The sequence below is a fragment of the Alligator sinensis genome, unplaced genomic scaffold (assembly GCF_000455745.1).
Source record: "Alligator sinensis unplaced genomic scaffold, ASM45574v1 scaffold400_1, whole genome shotgun sequence".
Lineage (NCBI taxonomy): Eukaryota > Metazoa > Chordata > Crocodylia > Alligatoridae > Alligator > Alligator sinensis.
In genome coordinates this window covers 627,960-645,723 of record NW_005841897.1, presented here as the reverse complement: position 1 = coordinate 645,723, position 17,764 = coordinate 627,960, and the positions used below count along the sequence as shown (strand labels likewise).

Sequence of the window (17,764 nt, the reverse complement as noted above, 5' to 3'; positions counted from 1 at the left end):
AAGGCGAGAGCCTGGAATCGTGGCTGAGTCAGAACTGGGCTCCTGGGGGCGGCCGCGGCCTGGGTCTGAGGGGGTCCCAGCCCCCGGGCCTGGGTGAGGAGGGCCTGGCCCTGGTGGGCGCGACACCCCCGCGAAACAGGCCGGCTCCATGCTTCAGAGTCACCCTCACGTCACCCCCGTGGCGTCACCCACTGCGGCATGCTGTGCTGTTCTGTCATCGCCGGTGTCGTCATGCTCTGATGTGCTGTGTCGTCACCCCCCCCCGTGTTGCTATGTCATTTTCCTGCACTGTCGCCCCAGCTTTTCCCCGCGGTCTGCACAAAATCTCCCCGTCTGTGAACCTGGCCATGCGCGGACTGCGTGGCCCCCACCGCCGCACCCCCCAAAAGGCGGGTGCGGGGCACCCTGGGTGAGAATCGCTGCCTTCGTATCTTCCTGTCGTCAGAAATCAAACAACAGCTTAGAGCTGGGGGGTCCCCAGGGGCCCAGCACAGGTGGAGAACCGCTGCGCCGCTCGAGCGGGAGGGAGAGCCTCCTGTTTGTCAGAATCCAGGAAGCTTAAAATGAGGGAAAAACCTTGGCTCGTCCGTCTCCCGGCCAGTGCCAAGTGTTTCCCCATGTACGTCTACTCGTGTTTTGTGCAGTTGGACCAGCTTTTTGCCCTGTGTTTGTACAGCTCCTAGCACAGTGGAGGCCCGGGGTCTGAGGTGCTACAGCCACGCGGATAAATGAAAGCGGCACTTTGTCCTTAAATAATGTTGTGACTGATGCGGCCTTTCCCACTTCCCCTAGGGAGGCTGCTCTCTAAACTGATACATCTGCCGCCTGGATTTTCCTGTTGTTCACTTGTGTGTATGACCGTACCGCCCGGTAGCCTCAGCCAGGATCTGGCACCGTAGAAGCATAGGACAGAGGAGCTTCCAGTATCAAATCTATTGCTCTTTGTTGTACCTCCATATCCGTCTTAAACCCTGTCATTTTTCTTCGTTCGTGTTTGCGCTGTCTGAACACGTGTATCGTCTAGCCCGGTGGTTCTCAACCTTTTTTGAGCCAGGACCCATTTGTAAACGTCAATGGCCAGTCCCGATCCAGCACCCCTCGCTCCTGACTCGCTGCTCCCAGGCCCCAGCTCCCAGTGTGTGTGTAGGGTGGGGGAGCCCCAAGCAGCCCCTTGCAGGCTGGAGCTCTCTGCCAGCCTGCAAGGGAAAATCTGTGGTTTCCCACATTTTTCTCCTTTAAAAGAGCATCGATTTTTAAAGTTTATTGATCCATTTTTAAAGCTTGTTCGTGAGCCTTTCGTATATTCTTGCGACCTGCTTTTGCATTGTGACCCATGGGTTGAGAAACACTGATCTAGCCTGTAGTTCTTGCTGGGCAACCTGTGCTTTTTGCTGTGTGTTTTGTCTTGTAAGTCCACCCTACCTGGTCCCTGATCATTCGATTGCTCCTCTGAATTCTTTCCCAGTTTGTCAGTCTCTCTCTGGTAAGGTATTAATTGAAGCCTGTGACACACGCAGAGGAACACCCACATGCTCCCTGTTTCTCTCCCTACGGAAACCTGACTCACTGAATGCAGTTCATGTATGAAAATATATCTAGTGTGAAGGAAATTTTAGGCTGAGCAACAGTAATGACTTCCCAGTTAGCTTTTATTTTTTCCGGTAAGACTGAAAGTTCAGGGGGACGTTTAGTCTGCTGATGCATCACTTAAAGCTAGACAAGGACAAATGGTTTGAAAATGTACTATAAGGAATAATACTGCCATGGACCATCGCAGGCAGCTATAACAGGTCTTCCCTATAGCTGAGTATCTGAGCTGTTCCTCATTCCTTAAGGAAAATGCACATTTTTGTCTATGGGATTTAAGACTTGAATATTGCTTTCTAATTTTAAGAATTTGTGTTTATGCCTGATCACTGACATGGTGATTTGAGCTGTGGTACTTTCTACAAGCTACTGAAGAAATGCATGTGGGCTGACAGGGAAATCTGAAATCTTGCCTGATGTTTTTAGATTTGTTTTTATAACTCACCTTTTTGATACAAGATTGGGTCTGCTGCTAATCCTGGGATTGCAGTTGTTGTGTCCCTGCCGATGGGAGAAGCAGACCCCACAACAAAGCTGTGTAGACCAGTGTCTCCATCAGGGGAAAAGATTTTTGTTTTTAGGGATTAATAGAGTCTGGTATTCAGCCTTCAGCAGTTGCAGTGTCACTCTGCCATCAGATGGAATCACACAGAGTAATAACATCCATGTGTCCCCATGTTGCAGCAGGATAGGTGTTTCAGTATATGAAATGCCTTCATCCTCTCTCCTGTCCCATTTCTGGCTGTTGAGATGAGAGAGAAGTGTCCCTGCTTTTCCTCTATCTGCCTGCCGGCCAGTCTTCCACCCATGAAGTTTGAAATGGAAGGGGAGGTTGGCAAATGAATCTCAGCTGCTTCCATAGAACTGGACCCTCTTCTTAGCGTTCCTCAATCTGACGTGTGCACGAAGTAGCTTTTCTATATTACGATTATCTCTGTGATGTACTATGCACTATTGAATACATAGAAAACAGTTACTGTCCAAAGGAGCTCATAATCAGAGAAAATGGAGGAGTATAGGAGTTCAAACATGCAATCCAAATCTGTCTGTTTTCCTCATCTATCAGTCAGGATTCTGCTTATTCTACCTGGGATACAGAATGCCAGATAGTTGGAACAGGGGATCCCCAATGCAAATCTTTACTTTGGTATTGGGCCTCAATGTGTTTTGCAAGTATGTTGGCTTGTGATTTTTTTTTTTTCTTCCTCTTTCGATGAAGAAGTGAAATGCAGAACACATGAGAGCAGCTCATTAACAGAGTTCCAAAGCATTGCTATACAAGTGAAATAAACACTGTTGGTTCATGTCTCAGAGTATAACTCAGGGTTGGCTCATTAGTATTTAAGGATATGGAAGAACAAAAGAATTCTGAGTGGCGCAGACACCTACATTAGATATGAGACCGTATTGTGATACAATATAAGATATGACCCAAATGTTTTAGTATCCAAAAGCCAAGGGACTGAATGATGATGGGATTGTGGTGATGTGGCCCCTTGTGTCTAGGTTGCTGGTTCAAATCTAATGAGTGCTGTTCAGAAATCAGTTGTTAAGTTGTAGTTTGACTCACTGGTGTTTAATCTCTCTGGCCCCACAGGCTGTGTGTGTGCTGTAGGGCCAGTCTGCAGACTGGATCCCTCACTGGATCACATGCAGAGTCAGTCCACAGGTGCAGTCCAGCCTTCCAGCCTGACCAGATAAGGCCACAGAGCAATCCTGTGTGTTGGTGCAATTTAGCATACAAGGCCATGTCATCCAGACCTGTGGGGGAGGCAGCTCTTTGGGCCTTGAGTTGAGCACCACTGGTCAGATCCTAGGGGCCAGGTGTCCTCATGAAACATAACTCCAGCTGGGTGCTAACCGGGCCCTTATTGGCAGTTTCAAGAGGGAACCTGAGGATTGAATACATCGCTGAGTAGAACATTCCTCCCTAGCAGTAATCTTCCACGGAACAGTTGAAGCACATTAAAGGGCTAGTGTGGGGAAACTTGTTCTGCTGCTGCTTACATCTGGTCTACTCCGTACATCAATAGTGGACTGTGTGGTAGGTCTGTGGCACAATGCAGTGACCTGTAGAAATACTTGAATTGGCTCTAAACAAATGAGCTCAGGAACTGCAAACAGTATAGCCACATTAGCCCGGGCTAATTTACCCTGCTGGGAAGCCTGGACAGGTGGAGGGCTGACTAGCGTAACTGTCCTGCTTCCAGTACCCACTCTAGCTTGGGTCTCTCTCTACAGGGCACTGCATTAAGCAATGGAGACAGACTTGTAGCGTCCGCAGCCAAGAATAGAACCTCTGAGGGACAGAGCATGTTGTCCAGTTTCATAGACGCTAACAGACAGAAATGGTCTCACTATTAGAAAGCAGGGATTTCCTTATTTGGAATGTAATCTCTTTCTAATAATGTCTCTGTTCATATGCAACACATTATCATCCTGTGAGAGCTTCGAGTATGAAGCATTCAGGTTTGTGAGAGAGATCTAAGCCCAAACGGAGCCTTCTGAAGTTCCAAAAAATGCTGGGAGGAAATATTGAAATTAAAAAAACGACTTTGAAATCAGCGATTGCCCTGAAAATGTCAATTGTGTTTTATTGTCCAGACCAGATTTATTTCCTGGATTCAGAATGTGCAGCCAACCAAACACTTATTGTGTTGAAAGTCATTTGCTGTTTTGTAATAATAGAGCATCTCTGATGAAAGAAAACAAATGCCAGCAGTCCCAGCTGTACTGCTCTGTAGTACTGAAGCCAGCAGCGCGTACAAAAGCAGCAAAGATGGAGGTGTTAGCAGTGTGTGGATTTTGTGGAGCATTGAATAATATAAGAGGCTGCTTCACTTGCTTGACAATAATTTAGACTCTTGTAAGCCTATTTTTCATATCTCAGGTGTTTAGCAGCCAAAAGTGAGGTAATAAGGTTTAAGTGCCACATGTTTTAAGAGGTGTAGTGCCACGTGTTTTAAGAAGTATCTGGCAGTGGAATGATGGCATTTATATTCAGTTGCCATTAAACTTCTTTAATTTAGGGTATAACTTGGTCATTTAAATACCAAGGTAGAGGTCCTCCAGGTAGCCCTGCATTATAACCTCCTGGTTGCCCAGAGATCTACAGAAGTCAGTTGTCATATGCAGGAACACGGGGAACCACCAGGAACAAAATTACTTGTAAACCCAACTCAAGGCCTATGGGATTACTTTAGGCATGGTTTTCTGGGGAGGAAGAAAAGCCAAGCAAACAATGAAGGAATATCACAGTAAAAGGATCAGGGTGTATTTTAGAACAGGTTTTGGTGCAGTAATCTGACAACTGCTGTATTTATCTGCCAACAGGAAGGTGGAAAGATGCATTTTAAGGCTGACCTTGAGATGCAGAGTGCACTTAAGCTCATTGTTTTATGCATTTGCCTCTAAGACTACACATTTTCACTGTCCTGACTGCTGTATTTCAACTGGTTTTGCTTTCCTTTGGTATTGATTCCTGTTATCGCTAACTTATTCATTGGTGTTTTGTGGGATTTCCACCCCCCACCTCTTTTTTTTAGTAGTGCAACGGTGCAGCATGTTGTTGCTGCACTTACAACAAACACATTTCTATTGTATTATTTGGTGTGCTGTACTGGAAAATTAGGTCTAAGTAGAAGCCTTAGCAACTGAGAATCCAGCGCTCCATCTGAGCTGATCTCTCTGGAGCAGATAAATTCATAACAAAAATAGACCTTGATAGTATCAGTGTGCTGCGATCTGCTTCAAGGACGTGTCTGAAAGCAAGAGCTTGCCCTAATGGATTGTAATTTTCATTACCTATGTGAAATGCAAAGGCATCTAACAAGTCTGATGCCACTCCAGAAAATGGGCGTCAGAACCAAAGGACTTGCATACTGTATTCAGCTGGATCCTTTGGTATTTGCGTGCAAAACTCGCAGTGTTTACAAAGGGGATTTTCACTTGCAGCAGGTCTGAGAGCTTTGGCCCTGAGTAGTTTAATACCAGATGGGCAAATAGAAAAGAGATATTTCAAACCCTGCTAACTGGAGGGAGATTATATAAGCTCCCTTTGCTTCATTCTCTCATCTTCATTATGAAAATGCAGTGTCTATAAGCACTTGAGATTTGATAGCCAGGGCCTGGAATGCAGTGAGCCATGGTAGATGCTTTGCTCTGTTCTGACCTGACTTGCCCCATCCCAGCTGGGCACTCATGGATATTTAGGGATGCAAACTGTGAAGTTGCTTCTCCATGCTTATGGGTGGCAGTGGATGCTAGGTGCTTCTCCATGGAAATACAAGGCCTTTTGTTCTGCTGCTTCAGGTTTTTTGGTAATATAATATTCTCTTTTTTTTTATGAAGATAAAGCCACCAACCCATCTAACAGGCAAGAAGACTGGGAATACATCATTGGGTTCTGTGACCAGATCAACAAAGAGCTTGAAGGGTATGTGTTTTAGTCGGTCAGACAAAATGTAATGGTTTTACACACTTAGCTGAGACAAATATCTGTGTCCTTTGGTTACTGATGTTTCGCATTTCTAAATATGCTCATGTTACAATATGAACATGAAAAAAATCTGGGTCGTGTGGAAGGATATAGCAAAATGTCTGTCTTTTCAGTGAAAAGCAGCATGGTCTAAGCACAGGACTTGGGACACAGAGATCTAAATCTGTCTCTTGACACCAACTGCTTTTTTAGCCTTGGGGATCTAACCTCACTGCTCTTTGCCTCAGTTTCTTGGTCTGTAAAATGGGAATAATAATTCTGAGCACTTGGGGTGTTACAGCTTTAAACAGTTTTATAAACTTCAGCTAATGAACTAAAGTTAAGTCATGGCCCTCCTGGGAAGGAAGGAGGGTTATTCTGCCCCAGGTGGAGGAAATGAGCCACTCGAAAGTTAAGCAACTTGCTCAAGATTACAGGGCAAATTAATGAAAAGATTAGCACTCCACTTCCTGGCTCCTAGTACCATGCCGTATCTACAAGTCCGTGTGCCTCTCTACGCGTGTGTAAGCTCTCTGGCATTTTTGTTAATTTTTGCCAAGTACTTTGAAGGTGTGATGCTGGAGAAGAGCTGTGGGGCATTTCTTTCTACTTTTGTGATATCTAAGTGTTCCTAAAACCATCTCTGTCTGTTTTGTTTGTAACATTGCACTTTGATTTGTTTCAGTCCACAGATAGCTGTGAGACTACTGGCTCATAAAATCCAGTCGCCCCAGGAATGGGAAGCAGTCCAGGCCTTGACAGTAGGTAGTCTTTACCTTCTCTCTCTGATCCCAAGTCACTAGTTAGCTAGTGTGTTAGCCAGATGTGGCCCGCCAGGCCATTCTAACCAGCCTGCGGGGCCCCTAAAAAAATTTAGAAAATGAATATTTATCTGCCCTGGGCTGCCTGTCATGTAGCCCTCAATGGCTTGCTAAAATTCAGTAAGCAGCCCTCTGCCCAAAATAATTGCCCGCCCCTGAACTACAGTGAAGCTAGAAATAATGTGGTTTCACTCCAAGTCCTTTAGTTTATCTTCAGGCCTTCTTTTTCCACCTCTGCTAACCCTGCTCAGGAGATAGCTAAGTTTCTTGTGGTCATTACTGCCCGGTAAGCTTGCCATGCTCTAGTGCAGTGGTTCTCAACCTTTTTTTTTTTTTTTTGGACCAGGACCCATTTGTAAACATCGATGGCCAGTCCCAACCCAGTGCCCCTCACTCGTGACCCACTGCCCCCAGTCTCCAGCCCCCTAGTGTGTAGGGTGGGCGGGCAAGCAGCCCCTTGCAGGCTGGAACTCTGCCAGCCTGCAAGGGAAAAGCCAGTTTCCTGTGTTTTTCTCCTTTAAAGGAGAATCCATTTTTAAAGTTTGTTTGCAACCCTTTTATATATTTTGCGACCCACTTTTGGGTTGTGACCCATGAGTTGAGAAACACCGCTCTAGAACAGAGTCCTCGAGCATTCTGCGCTGCTTTGAGTGGGCTGTTGCTTAAATTAGAAGCAAAGTAGTCGCATCAACATGGCCTTTAGGTGGTCTAATTAGTACTGCTGAATGCCAATGAGCCTGTTCACAGCACTGTGCAGACAAACTGCACTACCTCTGGCATAGGAAGAATCCCACATGGAGCAGTGCAATGTACTTGAGGAAACCAAACACGGACAGTTTCCTCTGTAGATGTAACCCAAGTGCTAGGTCACAATTGAGGAGCTACATGTCTTGATACCATTTCACATTTGAAGAAGTGGAGTTCAAGCCGTATATTCTTGAGTGAATTACTCTGTCCCTGTGAGTTGTAACCCTCACCTCTTCCAGTCACAGAAAATTGCTATGTGATTTTTATGGGTTTGATGGGTGTTGACTTCACCTCATGTTTCTATTGCTTGAACACAGGTGTTGGAAGCTTGTATGAAGAACTGCGGGAGAAGATTTCATAATGAAGTAGGGAAGTTTCGTTTTCTAAACGAGTTAATCAAAGTTGTGTCTCCAAAGGTTAGTCTTGTAGCTGCTTTTCTTATCACTGTAACTCTCTGTTTGGGAGACAGACGGTTCCTAAAAAAGCATAATGCTCTGTCTGGCTGTCTTTGTGCTAGGCTCTTGTTAGCTGGGTTTTTGTACTCTGATTAATAGCTCTCTCAGCGAGCAGCAGTTTTATTCCTAGTACTATTTCCACACTGAGCTTTGTTGCTGTCTATCAAGTGGCTCAAAGATTTTCTGGGCCTTGTGTTACTTGTTTTATTTGGACGTGATCATCATCCAGGGAGGAAGTGTGGGTCCATGGTTAGAGCAAGAAGCTAGGAGTTGGGACTCCTGGATTCTCTTGAGGCTCTGCCACTGATATGTGACCTTGGGAAGGTCTCCTAACCTCTCTTTGCTAGTTTGGGAAGGGGATAATCAGTAGACTTCTTATAGGAGTATTGATTAACATTTGAGATTCTTTGGTGAAAGTTGATATCAGTGGAAAATATTACTGTTACCATTATTTTCATATGGCTAAAACAACTGACAGAGACTGAAAAAGGTCATTGACACAGTTCCTGTTCAGTTCAGTGAGAGGAGAACTAGGCCCAGTGGGTGACGTTTAGCTCTTGTGCAATGGTTGCAAGAAGTGGGGACAGGATGATATTTTATTGTGGAAAAGTATGTGACTTATTTGTAAAGGTGCTAAGACTTTTTTGTGGCGAGTTGTATTATGCATCACTTCTGAATGTCCTAATAGATATTCCTGGTTACGTGGTCTGTGGGACTGTCCCCCAGATCAGTACAGGGAGGCTGCCTGGTGTATTCATCCTCCCATCTCACATGAAAATAGATTTTATTGAGTTCTAGTGAATTCCTGAATTCAGTGCTGTTTGTTTTGGTTTTTTTTTAAGGAAAAAGAAAGTGAGTGAGTCACTTCTTTACTTTTCCTTGCAGTACCTAGGAGACAGAGTCTCTGAGAAGGTGAAGACTAAAGTCATTGAGCTGCTGTATAGCTGGACAGTGGCACTGCCAGAGGAATCCAAGATTAAAGATGCCTACTACATGCTGAAGAGACAAGGTGAGAAACAGCGTGTCCTTCATGTGTTTCTCTCTGTGGCGGGCCAGTAGGGGGTGCTCCTGCATTGAGCTGCCCACCTACCTGCGCCCGACCACCTTCCAGGCTCTGAGTGCCTCCCTTAGGGTGCCTCCTGTCCGGCCGACCCTTCCCTGGAGCACACCCGCTAGCCTGGGGGTCCCGCTGCCACCATCCAAGGCTCTGGACTCACTTCTGGCTCTGCGCACCTTGGAAAACACAGGCCTGATCGTCCAATGGGTACTAGACCCAATACAAGCACTTGGGGCACTTCCCCAAGTCAGGGGCTTATTAGGAAGCCTCTCTTAGTCCACCGACCTAAGGGGCCTCCTTGGCATAATTTAGACCCACCCCTCAATAAGTCTCCACACCGGTCACAAAGGAGAACTTTATTGATTACAGGGGTAGGGCAGGAATAGGGTAAAAGGTAGAGCAATATCATAGAAATATTACAGGAATATCAAAGGAATCCCATAGAGCAAACCAGGGTGGCTGAGGTAGCCGTTTAAACACGCATCTGAGATACTGAAGCTAAATATCTAATCGGATCCCTAGTAGGTTACTCACTCGCATCATCCAGAGGTGGTTGCTGTTTCCTCTGGAGGCAGGGCACTCTTGCAGCATGCGGTGATTACAAACCGACCAATCTGCATGGCATCCCTGGCTACCTGGGCCCGTGCGCAGGGCCGGGTCTTCCCCCCCGCTGCCCAGGTGACCAGAGCATCGCCTCGCCAGGCTTTTGTTTGCAGACAAGGTGGGAGATCCCCGCTGTGACGGGGGCATTTCTGCCACACTCTCCACCCAGTGCTTTTAGGTAGGACTCTCACATAGCGGGGGACGTTCTGGAAAGCAGCCTTCGGATATCTTGATGCATTGGAGATTCAGTTAGATGGTAGAACAAGGGAGAATTGTAAAAGGCCTTGTCTGCAGGGGAAAGGTATCATGGTTAAATTTAAATGGGTTTTAGGTCAGTTTCGAAACTTCTGCTTAGATGCCTTTATTTTAGTTTGAGTGGTTTATCTTGGTGTCATTTATCCTCATCAGTCTCAGCTTAACTTTGAATAAGAGTGTGCTCACAGCTTTTGGCATTGTTTTAACTAAGTCACTTTAACACCACACTTTTCATTAAACTGGTATGACTTTCTTATCTAGAGAAGGCAGGCGTAACATGCTTTAGGTTAAGCATTAAAAAACCCTGCTTTTGGCAACCTATTTGGATAGAGTATCAAACTAGGGATTTTGTAGTAAGAACCAGTTATGAAACCAGACTTCTGTCTACCTCCATCTCTGCAATATTGTTCTGTTTCTGTCTTCTGCTACTCTTACACTCGTGGCCTTGAGCTTGCACTAAGTAGGATGACTGGGACCTTACAGTGAGGTTTCTTGGCCAAAGTGAAAAAAGAAAGACCAAATAATAATTAATTGTATTGGGTTCCCATAGAAATGTAAGGATGTGGCAGCCCAAGTCCCAGAGTGTTGGATGTTCTCTAATGACAGCTTTTCTCAGTTCAGCAAACAACATGCAGAGAGATTTTGCTGTTGTTTTAATTCTCACCTAAATATCCTGCTGTAACCATAGTTCATTTAACTCAACTGCATATTTCCTTAGACTCCAGGCTACACGTACCAACCTACTTTGGTTCCCCTCTCTCTTCTTTCAGGTATTGTTATGTTTGACCCTGTAATCCCTGCGGATAGAACCCTGATTCCCTCTCCTCCACCTCGCCCCAAAAACCCTGTATTTGACGATGAGGAGAAATCCAAGGTAAAGTGAAGGCTAGAACCATAATTACCACAATCAAAATATTATTGCATAGCACACACTTGGAGTGAGATTAGGAGGAAGACCACTGACAGCACTGATTTTCTGGTAGGTCAGCCCTCATTTCACATGGGCCATAGGTTTGATTCTTATTGCTAGTTCCCTTTCTTATGGCCTGTCCCAAATTTAGACACTGTTTAAAATCCTGATTGAGATGTCATGTCATATTGTTATTCCCTAGCCATTTGTAGTTAGAACAGGAGTGGGATAACCATTTAGAGGGGAGAGAAGGCTGTTTACTATCTTTAGGGTCTAATATTTTGGGATTCATTCTTGACTAACATCGAAGGTCTCCAGGGTTTCAGTGCATTTAAACTGTTTGGGAGGGAAATGCTGGTGACTTAACCCAAAACAAAATAGGCCCCTAAAGGACTTCCACTGAAGTCCCTGTAGCTTGTAAAGCAAAGCAAACTGCTTTGTAATATGGAGCTTTGTCTGCTTTTGTTTAGTCACCTGCTTCCTTTGCTCCCAGGGAGCTGCTACCTCTTTGCCTCTGCTGAGGGACCACTCTTTCTTAAACGTTCTCTTCTCTTTCCTTCTTCCAGCTTTTAGCCAAACTATTGAAAAGTAAAAACCCAGATGACTTACAAGAGGCCAACAAGCTTATTAAATCCATGGTAAAAGAGGTGAGGAGATCTGTTTGTTTATTTACTGATAAAGCTCTGTAAGGAGGGGCTTTATTAAGGTCTTGTTTTATAATTTTAAACACTTTGACACTCAGATGGTACCTAGGTATGTAGCTGTAGTGACTCGCAAATGGCAGAGTAGTTGGATGTAATCTTTCAGTATTCATTAATATTGTGCTAGTGCCTTCATCAGTTAAATTAGTTATGTCAAAGATACAGCCCACAAGCTGAATCCAGTCTGTGGAGCCACATCATCCAGCCTCTGCTGCCCTGGTTTGCCAGTTGGCCCACGCACCACACACAACAGACACAGGGCCTGGGACACGCACCGCATGCTCTGAGACCCGCCTTGCATGTAACCCCCACACAGGGCCAGCCCAGGACCTCTCCCATGTGTCAGATATAGTGCCTGCCCGGGTTGGTTCAGGGCTATGCTGCATCATCCAGTCTGGAACATATGCTTCATGTGGCATCTGCTCTAGATGGTCTAGGGCAGGCACCACATGCAGCACAGCCCTGGACCGGCTAGAGTAAGCACTGGATCCAGCGTGGGCTGGGGGGAGGGGGTTTGTGGGTCTCTTACATAGTGGATCCAATGCCTGCTCTACCCAGTCCAGTACTGTGCCACACAGTGTTTGCTTCAGCCAGTCTGGGCTTCATGCTGCACAATGAACCTGCCTGGACTGGCTGGAGGGGTGCCGTGTGCTCAGTTGGAGCAGGTGCTGTATCCAGCATGCTGGGAGGGGGAAGGAAGTATCTGTGGACCTGATCTGGCTGGCAGGGCTGGCCTCTGAGTTAAACCAACTGCTTGTCTGTGTTTGAAGCTTTGGGGACAGAATGGCTTAAGCAGGTTGGCGGGGACCCAGACTCTTCCCTAGGGTTACCTGTTCACCCTTATAGTACACAACATGCAACTTTTAAGGTGTCAACATTGGCATAAAACACAGTTACATTATCAAACCAGATTCTGTTTTTAATTGTGTTTCCTGAGAAATTCTGACTTTTGCATTTGCTGCAGTTCAGAACTAAAAAAAAACCCCAACCCCCCATAGTAGTGGAATTTCCCATGAAATGGAAAAATCCCATTCCTGTCGGTTCTGTTTCAAATACTGATCGGTATTTTGTTTCACGTGAGTCACAGCTGCTGGTAAGCTATTATGGGACCATAGGGAAGACTCACTTGTCTCTCTTTATTTTAAACCCTGAAGGATGAGGCCCGCATTCAGAAGGTGACAAAACGCATTCACACCCTTGAGGAGGTGAATAACAATGTGAAGCTCCTAAATGAGATGCTTGTTCACTACAGCAAAGAGGACTCGTCAGAGGCTGACAGGGAGCTCATGAAGGTACAAGTTTTTCTGTTTTCATAGGAGCCCTTTAGCATTTTCTTCTTACAAACTTTATTTAACTTAACCTTTGAGCCAACAGCAAGTAACACAGAACAAAGCGATCAGTGCTTGGAGACCAGTGAACAAATTGGGAGTTATCTGTGGGAACAGTTGGCAGGAGATGAAAGCATTGTCCATTGGCTCCTTTTCATCCAAAGGACTGTAAGATCCTTACAAGGACAGCAGGTATTAACTACGTTTCACGAGTGCCGGAAAGGAAACGCAGCAGGATTATTGAACTTGCTGAGATTGTGCTGGGCCAGTAGCAGAATCAGGAAGCTTTGTCTTCTACTTCCCAGTCTCATTAGATGTGCTACCTCTAGTAGATAACATGACTGTTCCAGTGTACAAAGGCTTTGATCCAATCAATACAGGTTGCCATCCTTTCAAAGAGAGAACTTTTAGACCTTTTATCTGATGGGGAGAGCACCAAGTCAGTAGTAACCAAAACAGACATCAATGAACAGTTCAGTCCCTTAATTAATCCTCAAGAGGATCTATATGGCTGGACACACACATTTAAAATACTTACTAGTCTTCCCACAGGGCTGAGTAAAGGGGAACTTGGTTGCCGTATTGGCACAGCATCACATTGAGGGGTGACTCTGGGTCTCCTTTTGTACTGGGACTTCTGTGCAAGTGAATCATGTGGACTGACTGGATTTGCTGTTCTTGATGTCTTTTGGCTGATGAGCCCTTTTCAATTTCTCCCCATCTCTTTTCCCAGGAGCTCTATGAAAGGTGCGAGACCAAAAGACGAACTTTATTCAAACTGGCCAGTGAGACGGAGGATAATGACAGCAGCTTGGGTAAAGCAGCCATCTTCCCTTTTATGGCTGAGGGGTTAAATGGTTTATAGACTGCAGTAGGGTTGCTGTGATAAGCAGCCATGCAGGGGCACAGTGAGAGGGCTCTCTATGCCGCTGTAGATGTGCTTGACCCTTAGCAGGTAAACCACATACAAGATCCTTGCCCCTTAAACTTAATGTCTGTATTAGAGCAAGGACCTGACAAGGTAGTTGCATGAAAAATCTATAAATAATAAGCGAGGCGAGTGCTGCCTCTGGGGAAGAATAGTTGTTTGCTGTGGGAAACTTACCAGTCTGAAAGACCCATCAAGGGCTCTATGCTAGGCGTGATGCAGACATCAAGTTCCTGCCCCAAAGAACTTGCAGTCTAAATAATAGATTGTTGATTGTTATTGACTTTTGAGAGTTCAGTGTAGTGGTGAGAGCAAAGTGACCAAGTTCCTGATGCAGTTCTTTCCTCTCTTGCATGTAGGGGACATTCTACAGGCCAGCGACAACTTATCCCGGGTAATAAATTCCTATAAAAAAATAATTGAAGGGCAAGTCATCAATGGTGAAGTAGATATCCCAGCAACATCTTCAACAGAAGGTAGCGCTGCATGGAAGCCATCTCTTTTTTGCTTTGTTTCAAATCCTGAAATTTTGAATGTCCTCCTAGGAAAATGTCCAACTCGTTGCAGTAAAAGAATAGTATTATCAACTCTTCTGGCCACAAGCTGCTTAGTCATTTTTGACAGAACAAAAGCCGCTTGTGGATACTCAGTTGAAGTTACAGTTCTGGCCACTGGTGATAACACTCTTATCTGGGAGACTGCAGTTTCCCACTGGCTGCTGTTTAATAATGAAGTCTTGTGTAACAGTCTGGCTAAGCGGACCTGTACCTGAGCTGAGCTTTCCTGTCTAGACTGCTGATGTGAGGTACTGCTTTTTAGTTAGATCGGGGGTGTCAAACATACAGCTCGTGGGCTGCATTTGGCCTGTGGAACTGTTCCAGCCAGCTCACTGGTAGTCCAGCAGGCTACCAGAATTTGCGGGGTGTGAGCCTGCCACAGAATTCAGGGTCCCTGGATGGCTGATGGACTTAGCCATTGGCAGCAGGCCCCTGGATGCATTCCAGGTCTTCAGTGCTACCCGAGTGAAGACCTATGCTGTGCCTTCAGTATATACCCACCACAGCTGCTCCAGCCTGCAGATCTGGAGGGTCCGGGGGTGGCAATCAGCACTCCCAGCTACATGAACAGTTTAGTGGCAACAGATAACATTTTCTTAAGAGGGAAGGATCTAAGGGATTGGAGCAGGGAACTGAGGGGTCTGTTCTTGGCTCTGCCACAGGTGGTTTGAACATAGGTAAGTCACTTACTCAGTGCCTCAGTTTCTACATCAAAAAAATGAAGCCTACAGTATCAACCTGACAGGGCTTCTGCGAGCCATAACTGCTGCTTGTGAATCGTTCTAAAATTCTTGGATGAGCAGCTCGAGGAAGTGCAACATAATTACACACTAATCATGATACAGTGCAATGCGCTATGTATTCCCTATGACAAAGGTTTGGTTGTGATTAATGTGAAGAGGATCTTGGATGCAGGCCCTAGATTTCTGTGTGGTTCTTCTGTTCCTGGATTAACTAACAGCCAGTATTACTGTGTCACTGCACAGGGTCTTGTGGATTTTAGCCTGGGCTGAACAGACAAAAGGAACTGCTTGCTTACACTGTAGACAGCACGTACTATGGAGTGAGCAGTGACTGAACTGGGCTTCTCTTTTTATACAGAAGGTCCTTAACTGTGCCTCGCTCAGTAGTAGTTAAACAGCTACATTTCAAGGACAGTATATAGGTTTCCTCTTTTTCAAAGAGCCACACAAGCTGTAATTAGTAGGGAAGCATTTTTCTGATGTTTGTACCCTCTGTTCTTTGTCCATGCTGTTCAAAGCCTCCTGCTGTACATTCCCTATTGTAACATTTCCTCCTATATTTGCTGCAGGGAGCGATCCTGCCAGTAATCTCAACGCCCTCATTGACCTTGCTGGATTGGACGTTACCAGCACCCCGCCACCACCGATGCCATCCGCAACACTGACACCAGCCCCAACGCTAGCACCAGTGCCAGCCTCGTCAGAAATCCCCATCCTCCCTCCTCCTCCCCAGACATTTGGTCACTCGCGGAGCCGCTCCTCCAGCCAAGCTGAGATGGCTCCTGCTCAGCAGAGCAATACAGCTAATTCTCTCTCCTTGCTGGATGAGGAGCTGCTTTGCTTAGGTAAGAGTTGAGGATATACCCTCTGGGGATAGGGTGTTATAGAGGTTAGTGCTCAATCTGGGAGTATTGGTTTGTCCATACATCACCAGCACTATCTCTTCTTCCTTCTCTCTTGGTCTGGTCCTTCCTGGATGTCCTCAGGTCTCTGTGCAAGGGACATCTAGGGAACTTTCTCCACCAAATGGTCTAATAAAAATTAAGAAGTAGGTCAGTGTTCCTTTTTTGGAGGCTTCTCTTGCATTCAGACATAGGTTAGAAAGGACACAAAGAGCCTCTATCTAAACCCCACAAGTGCTTGTCCACATTGGAAAACCTCCCCTGCAGTTCACCACAACCTTCAGGATTAAAATAGCATCAGTACTGTGGCTAGGAGGCAGGTGCATTAGATGAGTTGCAGAGTAGCTACCTGGGAAGCACTGACATTTAACTAGCAGGGCATGTGTCAGTACAACAGTGGAGTATCTTAGACGTACAGCTTGCAGAAGCTCTCCAACTTTCCCAGAACACATCTGAATACCTGCTGCTCTTGGTCCAGTGCTCTCAGGATCATTGGCATGCCACACGGATGTTTTCTTCATCACGCTTTCAGACTGCTTTGAGAGGAATTAAATGGTTTGATCATAGTCAGACCCCCGGTATGGGATGAGGAGGGGGTGACATCTGACTTGACCTCTGATTGCTTCTTAGGGTGAACGGTAAAAGATTTTGTATGTTCTTCCTCCAGTTTCCAAATCTTTTCTTTTGCATTCAGGCCTGAATGACCCAGCCCCTACAGCAGTGAAGGAGTCAACTGATAACAATCAGTGGAACGTGTTCCAGGTATGAAGGGAGAGATGGGGTTTACCTCCAGAGAGTGATACTGCCAAAGTTTCTGAGGGCTTTCCCTGCTGCAGTAATGGTGCTTTTGCCCATATCCTATCAGGAGTGGCTAAGCACAGTTACCAGCTGGAAAGAATAGCTGTTCCAGACCAGAGGGGCCTGTCTCTTGTCTTTGGCCCTATTTAACCGATCTGTCTCATTCTGGACAGAACAGATACCTGAGCTTTCATTTCCCTTCTTTGTATGTGCTGCTTTCCAATTGTACCTGAACGAAGCCTGATATGAAAACTCAGGAGAGGAGTTTAATTAAATAAAAACAAGAGGGCACTCTCTGTATACAGGGTGAAAACTATAGTCTGGACTGAATGCCCTCCAAGACCAAAGGCAAAGGAGTCTATCCTGTAGGGATGCAGCTGTTGCTGTAACCCTCCAGTTGTTGCAGTATTAAAATGCATTGGCCAGGGTTCTGATTTGGCTCCTAAGAGTGTCTTTGCTCTGATGGGCAACTTTCCTGAGAGAGACCAGCCTAAATGTTTATGATAAAGGTTGCTACCTTAGCTTGTGACCCTTCCTTACTGTCCAGTAGTAATACCCTATCCAGCACAGCATGGAAGCCTGTCAGATAAGCTACGAACTGGACATAGCCCAGACAGATGCCACAGACTCTGCTTTTTCCATGCTAGCTTCTCCTCCATCCTTCCATAAAGGAGTAAAACGTCTCCTCGTGTTATGGTGATACCTGTAGATCATGGTGGTGATGAAGGAGTGACTGACAGCATGTACTTGTCCTTTCTGTTGCAGAACGACCAGGTGGACCTGGACTTCTTTAGTCCAAAGCTGGTGACTGTTGCCTGCAACTCTGCAGGGAACCCTCTTCTCCATCATGGGTCGCAATCTGCATGTGGAATTTCTGCACCGCTGCCTTCCACTT

The 17,764-nt window shown here is 45.8% G+C and overlaps 1 protein-coding gene across 1 annotated transcript in view; it reads left to right on the top strand.

The window, feature by feature from the left end:
* The first annotated feature begins 6 nt into the window (after positions 1 to 6).
* Positions 7 to 17,764, top strand: part of GGA3 (golgi associated, gamma adaptin ear containing, ARF binding protein 3) — a 23,810-nt gene continuing 6,052 nt past the window's right edge. Inside the window, exons 1-13 of the mRNA XM_006018261.1 lie at positions 7 to 27; positions 5,938 to 6,022; positions 6,750 to 6,825; positions 7,950 to 8,048; positions 8,973 to 9,096; positions 10,773 to 10,876; positions 11,479 to 11,559; positions 12,768 to 12,905; positions 13,675 to 13,756; positions 14,229 to 14,345; positions 15,739 to 16,014; positions 16,766 to 16,833; positions 17,635 to 17,764. The exon at positions 17,635 to 17,764 is cut by the window's right edge and continues 187 nt beyond it. Of these exons, the coding sequence (XP_006018323.1) occupies positions 7,965 to 8,048; positions 8,973 to 9,096; positions 10,773 to 10,876; positions 11,479 to 11,559; positions 12,768 to 12,905; positions 13,675 to 13,756; positions 14,229 to 14,345; positions 15,739 to 16,014; positions 16,766 to 16,833; positions 17,635 to 17,764 (1,204 nt within the window). The 5' untranslated portion in view covers positions 7 to 27; positions 5,938 to 6,022; positions 6,750 to 6,825; positions 7,950 to 7,964. The remainder of the gene's footprint in view (positions 28 to 5,937; positions 6,023 to 6,749; positions 6,826 to 7,949; positions 8,049 to 8,972; positions 9,097 to 10,772; positions 10,877 to 11,478; positions 11,560 to 12,767; positions 12,906 to 13,674; positions 13,757 to 14,228; positions 14,346 to 15,738; positions 16,015 to 16,765; positions 16,834 to 17,634) is intronic.